Source organism: Cryptomeria japonica, chromosome 10 (genome assembly GCF_030272615.1).
Source record: "Cryptomeria japonica chromosome 10, Sugi_1.0, whole genome shotgun sequence".
Classification (NCBI taxonomy): domain Eukaryota; kingdom Viridiplantae; phylum Streptophyta; class Pinopsida; order Cupressales; family Cupressaceae; genus Cryptomeria; species Cryptomeria japonica.
Genome location: NC_081414.1, coordinates 88,355,683 through 88,363,516, shown reverse-complemented (window position 1 = coordinate 88,363,516; position 7,834 = coordinate 88,355,683). Strand labels below are relative to the sequence as shown.

General features: G+C 36.4%; 1 protein-coding gene across 2 annotated transcripts; it reads left to right on the top strand.

Moving 5' to 3' along the window:
- The first annotated feature begins 391 nt into the window (after positions 1-391).
- Positions 392-7,396, top strand: LOC131031532 (protein PUTATIVE RECOMBINATION INITIATION DEFECT 1). 2 transcript variants are annotated; one of them, XM_057962668.2, is made up of 9 exons: positions 392-1,105; positions 2,099-2,217; positions 2,353-2,510; positions 2,836-3,162; positions 3,262-4,216; positions 4,534-5,260; positions 5,459-5,748; positions 5,862-6,591; positions 6,674-7,396. In XM_057962668.2, exons 1-9 carry the CDS (start codon positions 617-619, stop codon positions 6,923-6,925), a joined length of 4,047 nt encoding a protein of 1,348 aa, XP_057818651.2. In that variant the 5' UTR covers positions 392-616; the 3' UTR covers positions 6,926-7,396. The 2 variants fall into 2 exon arrangements, with proteins under 2 accessions (XP_057818651.2, XP_057818652.2); XM_057962669.2 differs by having other exon boundaries at positions 993-1,105; positions 1,309-2,217.
- Positions 7,397-7,834: the final 438 nt, after the last annotated feature.

The window sequence follows — 7,834 nt, the reverse complement described above, 5'->3', positions numbered from 1 at the left end:
TTGCAATTAATAATGTCTTTGAAGATGTGTTAAGAAGAATTACACTAGGAAAGTCCATAGTCGAGCTATTCGAAACTATCTCAATCAGGATCAAAATTGTCTACTAAGATGGCTCTAAGCCCTCTTTTTGTCACTCTATATGTAGTTCACCTTCAAGAACTTTGGCTTGTCGTGAGATACCTACAATCTAATATATGTACCTATCCCAACAAAAAAGTGCTACTAAAGATGTTTTAGACTTGATAATACAAAGTCATATTTTTAATACTAGATATAACAAATTGATATTGATATGGTAAAAAATGAGGTTAACTTTTCCTTAAAATTATTGAGGATTATATCATTCCTTATCGTCTACAACTCCTCAACATTCTCTTTCAAAATACACTACTTCTCTTTCAAAGAGAAGTGGCATCTTTCAAAATATTTGATCTTGCCTTAACATTCAAATATGTGAATTGATGATTCTGCAAAATTTTGTTTCTTTGTTGTGAGGTTTGGACACCTTCATGCTTGAACTCTTTTGCGTGGAACCCATATATATTTGCAGCATTACCGTCGATCAGGACCAAACAAAGATTAAATATCCATCAATAGAGTGGTACATCAGAGTAGAATGGAGCCATATTGCTTCTCAATGCACTCCGCTCCCTTTGGACCGCCAAATTTAGCAGCAGAAGTGGAGGAACAGTGCAGCCAAGGGCACAGAGCATCTCTTCAGCTGCGTACAAGCGGAGGTGGCAGCATTTGCCTTCTCTGCTTCTCCAATTTGTTCACCCATTCAACATCAGCCCTCACAGTACACAGAGCATACGCTGTCTCTCAGATGTCCCGCGCTCTCGAAGATACCTTCTTCAAAAATGTCCTCTTCGAGAGCCACCGCCATTTTCTTGTATCGCCGTTATCCCTTGCCGTATGCTCCGCTTCTGACCAAACCCTTGCCAACGACATAACTAACGTCATCACAAAGCTCTGCACAATTACAGTTACGAATTCAACAATTGATGGCAATGCCGGTAATGTTCTCGTCCAAGATTTTATACATCATCTGCTGCAGTACTTGGCTTCCTCTGCTCTCACTTGGACTCCAACCCTCACTTACGTGGTAAATTGTTATGTTTGCTTCTTTAGAATTTTTTCGCGACTTTTGTATTTAAAATAAAATTATAATTGAACTTAAACAGTTATAATCACTCGTCTCTTCAAACTCAACTTGAATTTAAAAGAATTTTTATAATAATTTAACAATTTTATTTCACTGTCCCTTCAGACTTTTGTCCTTATCAAAACTATAATTCCTTTGTACAGATTCGACACTCGACTTTGCTAGTTACTTCGAATTCCTCTGTCAAATAACAAGACATGTTTCTTTCTTCAATTTTTCTCTCACATCAAGGCTATTGTAATGGGAAGGAATTTAACGATTTGTTAAAGAAATTTAACATTATACCTGGTCCTTGCTTTAGTTTTTCCTTTTTCTTTGTTGAAATTTATCGATTTATTTTGGTGCAAAACTAATACTGATTGTGGCTCTTTCCTTTGAATTTTTTGCTAAAAAAATGTACTGAGTTGAAATAAAATTGACAGTAATATTTGTACCTTCTTGTGATTTTTTTTTGGTCATTCACAGGATTTTGTGTCGAAATTCAATGGATTTGTTACAAATTCAACAACCATTTACACATTCCTTATTTGTGTTCACTTAGATAAATGATCCGTTTCTTCGAAATTTAAGTTAAATCTTGTGCAAATGTTTATCTTAACAAAAGGATTCCTTGTCCAACTTAACCTAAATTCTGAAAATTTTTGAAAGTACTTGGATGATACTTCCGCTTTCTTCAAATATTTCTGAACAAAGTATTTTGTTTCAAAAACGAACTGTCTATTTTAAAAAATTATTAATAAATAATAATACTCGCTCCTCCTGTAAAATGTTCCTCTTGAACAAATATGTGTTCAAATATTATTCAAGATTTCATACAAATTCAACGATACCACTTGATCAATTGATCATTACTAGTCTTGTCTTAAATTAATAGTCCTTCATTGAAATTTAATTTTTTCCTTGAGAAAATCTTGAGATGTTTGCTCGAAACAGCTGCATTGTTTGGGTCTTCTGTTGGAGCTGCACTGTAATAGCTGTAATGCGGTGCCGAATTCTCTTAGAAATCAGAAAGTTTTCATGTCAAACCTCATATCTGGACTGCACCTTCCAGGGTAAGAAAAAACTTTTGTGCTAGAGTAAATTCAATGATTGTTCTATTGCTGCTAGCTTTGGTTTATTTTCTGTTTCCATTTATTTTCTTTAAATTAAAATGTGAGCTTTTCTCATGTAACCTTTGCTTATGACAGTGATGAGATACGTGGTGAGATACTGTTCGTGCTATATAAGCTCCTGAATCTTGAAGATGGATTGAAGGAATTACTTCCATTTTGTCCACATTTGACACATCTTGCCATCGAAGTTCTCTTGAAAACTGAAAGTGATGAACTACGAACAAATTGTTTAGGTTTGAACACTATTCTCTCTCTTATTTTCTCTAGGAAGTTTCTTGAAACATACCTCTGGAGGGGCTGAACAGAATGCACAAATTTCCTTTGGGCTTATGTGACACATTAAGGATTATCCATTCTTCCAAAGTCACTTGGGATCTGCATCCCTTTAATTCATGTCATTCCAATGGGGCAGAGCAAAGCTGCAGTGGAACTCTGGTGGGTGGCATGTCTCCACCAAGCTCACCAGTGAGCCATGTCCCCAAAGCACTATTCTGAGCACCCTTTATAGTCTAACCATTTTCTATGATGTTCTTGAAACTAACCTTTTTTCGGATATAGCTGTGTTAATAATTATGGCCAGGCAAGAGGTCTTCCACATCTCCTTTGCAAACTATAATGAAGAAAAAGATAGCCCCATAGAGACCGATAGTGTTACAGAAACAGCAAAGTATCATGAAAGCCTTATTGATGGATCTTTTATTAGAATGTTTGCTGAAGCTGTCAAAGGGCCATTGCTATCCTCAGATGTCCAAGTTCAGATCAGTGCTCTAGAGTTAATACATTATTATACCTTTCAGATTGAAGGTGTAGACACCACAAAACAGCTGAGTATTCTTGTTGAAGAAGGAACTTCCGACTATATTTTTGAGACTTTACGAGTATCTGGTAAAATTCTGAAAAACCAAAACCTTTGATATTTTGCATTTATGTCGAAATGCTTTTCAATTTCAGGTTAAATTTGATAACTTCTTTTAAATTTAACAGAAAACAAGGAGTCCCTTGTTATATGGTGCATCCGTATCTTAAGCTTATTATCGACGACAGAGCAGGCATTTACACGACGATTCACAGTAGGATTTTCTACAATCATCAAAGTTCTTCGACATGTTGCAGGAATAGCTCTTCATCCTGTTCAAACCGACACACTTCTTTTGATTTCAGCCTGGTTGTCAAACTCTCCAGGCATTATCTCTGCAGGTCAAGCTGAGGACCTTCTATTAATTTTGACTAAAATGCTAAATCAACATGATATTGGTGATGTTGGCTTGCCTTCAGAGGCTTTCAACGCAGTGTGCTCAGCCTTTATAGCTTTACTAAAGACACCTTCATGTCATGGCATCAAAGGCTTAGTTACGAATTCAATTCCTGCTGTCTTGAAGAATGCGATTTCATCTGCTTGCGATGGTAAACATGATGAAAACATGTTGAGTTCACTTTATTTCTTTAAAGAAGCCTTTATATTCACACTAGATACAAGCAACAGAGGAGCTTCTGACAGTGAAATCATGGCAAACCTTGTCAATATATGTGAAAGTTACCTGTTGCCATCAGTTAGCAGAATGAGCGAAAATGAAGAAACAACTCATGCACTTTTCCAAACATTTTATTTTGTCCTTAAAGATACTTCTATCGATGAAACCAAAAAGTTAGCAGAAAAAATGGTTATTTCAAAATGGTTTAGTTTCTCTTTTGAATGCTTAGCCCATTTTCCATTCGATGATATGAGAAATGATGTTTTCCTTATTCTCAGCTTGCTCATTGAGCAGCTGGCTGGAAATGGTATGGGGGAGGCTGTTCAAGAGGCTTCCTGCAACTTACCCTTCGATCCCGTTGACTTTCTCTTTTTACTTGGGCAAATAAGCTCCTACAGCTCGGAGCTTCTTTGCAGTCAATCTGCTATAATTTCAATCTTGCATACAAGTCATCTATATGGAGATAGGTAATAATTAATATCTTCTTGAAAACTTATTGCTCCTAGTTGAAAATATATCACAAAATCTATTTAGAATAAAATGAATATGTAATACTGATTCAGTGAGTCCACAATCGAAATAAATAGTCTTTTTATCTGGTAGAGATTGTGGGAACTGTCCTGGTTGCACAACCAACAGTGGGCAGGGTTCCTTGTTTGTTCAAGAAATCATCTGCCGACTGCATGTGCATCTATTGTAGGCCCAGTAATCTCATTCCATTTCACTAATCTGAATCTGAAATTAACTGCCTGTATTATCTGGTTTTGTGTCATATCTTTTGCAGAATTGCAGAAGATAACCAAGTTTTAGCTTCGTTGGAGCAGTGTATACTTGTAAATGCATCCAACTTTCAGTGCACAGCCACCAACCATGCAACCTTAATACAAATATTGGACCTTTATGCACTAATTAGAGACGCACACATGAACTATCCTCTATCATACAGTGTTGAAGCTGAGAAGATACTTCTAAGAGTTATAGCAGACTGTCAGTGCAATATCTTATCCTCCAGGGTACCTAAGGTAGTCCTCAGATGGTTCTTCCAACAATATGAGATTAGAGAATTTCTGATGTCGCAGATACTCAGCTGGTGTAAAAGTATCTACAGTGCTGAAAAGGGTGCTGAATTAGGATTTCAAAGAGATGAAACTTTGGAGAGTCTAAACAATGACTATCCCCACTTTGATATTGCTGTGCTAGCAGAGTTGGTAGAAGAAGAGGGCTGTGGTACAGCTGTGCTCGTTTTATTGCTCAACCAGATGATAGATATGCATCTAGAAGATGACCTTAGAGCAGTTTTGTATGTTTTAATGAATATAATTAGAGTGTTCCCAGAGGCCTCAAACTGGTTCTATGCAAATGGTCTTTTAGAGGCTCTCCATCGATCTTACTTTGCTACGATTTCTTCAGAAACGACGTACTCTATAACTATGCTAGTTTTCGACATGCTTTGCTCTGCAAGATTCGAATCTTTGATTGAAGAAGACTCATGGCTTGCAATTGCTAACCAGGTAGTTTTAGTAATTGATCTCAATAACATATAGAAGGCGGAACTTTTTCAATACATTTTAATTCCTCTTATCAATGAACAAATTTTTACAATTATGGCCGGCTGGAATATATCTGTTTGGGAAATGCATGTAAAAAATGAAATTGTGCTCATTTCTTTCAGGTGTATCTAAAACTACTGCTGTACTCGTTTCTTTCAGGTGACTCGTATACTTATAGGCAAGTTGAAAGAGAAGAATTCTGCCAACCATGAAAGTGTAATTCTTTTCAGTCTCCTTTCCCTGATATTGCAAAAGTCTAAACCTGAAGAAGGCCTGCTTGTGGAATCTTCAAGAGCTATAGTTTTAAATAATCATTTGGGTATAACGGTGGAAGGTATCATAAAAAATGCTTGTGCAAAAGGTCCTGCACTAGCTCAGCTTGATGAGCGAACAAGCAGTGGGCAAATTGTAATATCTGCACTGGTGTATCATTTCTTCTGGCTGAGAAGGTAGTTTAAAACATGTTTACTCTGCCTTTATATGCATGAGACACCACACAAATTGTCTTGTTGATTATTGAACCAGGAAGTACACGTAGTAAAACCTAATATTTCTGGTGCAGTTTCCATGCTGTTTTGCAGGACAATGTACACAATCGAGATTTTTTGTTCATTGATTGCTTCGTCTCACAAAATGGTCAAACTTCATCTTCAGACATCCTTGACAATAATGATGCTTCTCCTGCAATAAATATCTCATCTCAGCATTTATGCCAACTACTCTATTATGGCTCTTCTGTAATAAAACTTATTGCTTCATATTCTCTGGCAGAGGTGTTCTCACATATTTCAGAGAACAGAACAGATGGGTATAATGCAAAAAGGGAACTGAAATGCTCACCTGATTATCTGCAATCTATTTCAATTGTACTTCAAGGTTTCATATTACATGACAGCATCTGTCTAGCAAAGAACATTGCTTCTTGTATTTACTGGCTTCTAGGGTGCGAGTATCTTAATTCCCAACAAGAGAAAGCAATTCGCAGTAGCAACTGGTATAGACTAGTTCTGGAGGAGTTGATGTTATCTCTAGCAACTCCAAATCCTCTTTCACATGTTATGGAGTCCTGTGGAAATCCAAAGCCAGCAGCATATGTTGCTGTTGCTTTGTTGAGGATGTCCTCCCCTCCTGCTTGGGTGAAATCAGTATTTAGTCCTTTGTGCATTACAAGTATAATTGACAACCTTTCTTTCCAAAAACCTTCTGCAGAGATTGTGCTTCTATTTAGATCACTTTTATGTTGTGGTTATTTGGAACAGAGTCATATCAGGAAACTGCATCATCTATATCAGGTAAGTAAACCACAATTTATTTTTTTAAACCACGTTCCTAATGTTTTAAATTCCCTTGATATCCATTCTGAAAATATGACAGGATTGTCGACGATTTGCTTTTGGGGATAACACTCAGGACCAATTCCACATGAATCATACAGAAACTTTGAGCTACAGTGTCCACAACTATAACAAGATAATGGTTGATCTCATCATGTCGGCAAGCATCAATCCTGACACTGGCGTTTGGACTTATAAATCTGAGGATGAAAAAGAAGTAAAACGTGAGCTGACAATTTTGGTAGCAGAAATAGACAAATTTCTGCAAGAGTCGGCTATGCATGTTAAGTGAGTTGAGCTTCAATTTAGTTTTTCCCGTTCTCCATTCGTGATATTGTAGGAATTTTCATTACTTATGTGATATGGAGGAGTGGAAGTCATGAAGGATAATTGTTGCTTTCATGACAAACTTCTATTCGTATTTTCTTTGAATTATGTCCACAAACTAGGGAAGAGCTTAAACAGCCCACACGTTTGTCATTTGGGGTATGCAAAAGTCCTAAATATCCAACGACGTATCAGTTGTTTACTTTCAGCGACAAACTAGTGCCTCATGTACAATATACTGTATCTCCATAAATTACAAGGCTGTAGAGAAACATAAATTGGTTTTTCCTTGTCCGTTCATGCAGATTGAAGCAAGTGATAAAAATTAGAGATTACATTTGTTTTACATTGTATGAAATGCGATGGCTTTCATGTAAACGTCTTTCATTATTCAGTAATATCCATTAAACTACTAGAAGGTTTCTACTAAGGTAAACATGAAAGGCCTTCGTTACATGAAACGTAATAGAGCCTATTGTGCCTATTCAGGTAACATCATTTCATGGAGAAGGATGTGGATATACTCATTTAATTATGTATTGTATTTGTCAGATTTATAATAGATTCAAAACAGAAATGACATGATTAGTGAAAAAAATTAAAATGGCAACTGTACACTTTCTGAGCATTTAGATTTATTTTTATTTCTGTTTATCTGTATTCACACAAATATTGGATGAGGGTAGTGGGATGAAAGAGTGAGTTCCAGATACAGTTCATATCGTCAATAAACAAGCATGGTGGTTTGTTGGCCGAAGGGACACATTGAGTGTGTCTGATTCAAAGTACATATTTGGGATTGCCCTAGCTAGGGCTTGTTGAGTGTTCGTTCTGTTGTACATGTTTTATGTGTTGTGTTCTAAATAAGAACTAT

Excerpts from the sequence above, each read along its gene's own strand:
- LOC131031532 (XM_057962668.2), top strand. The coding sequence starts at position 617 with ATGGAGCCATATTGCTTCTCAATGCACTCCGCTCCCTTTGGACCGCCA. Across the intron at positions 2,218-2,352 it reads TCTGGACTGCACCTTCCAGG|TGATGAGATACGTGGTGAGA; the intron begins GTAAGAAAAAAC and ends TGCTTATGACAG. Across the intron at positions 3,163-3,261 it reads TGAGACTTTACGAGTATCTG|AAAACAAGGAGTCCCTTGTT; the intron begins GTAAAATTCTGA and ends TAAATTTAACAG.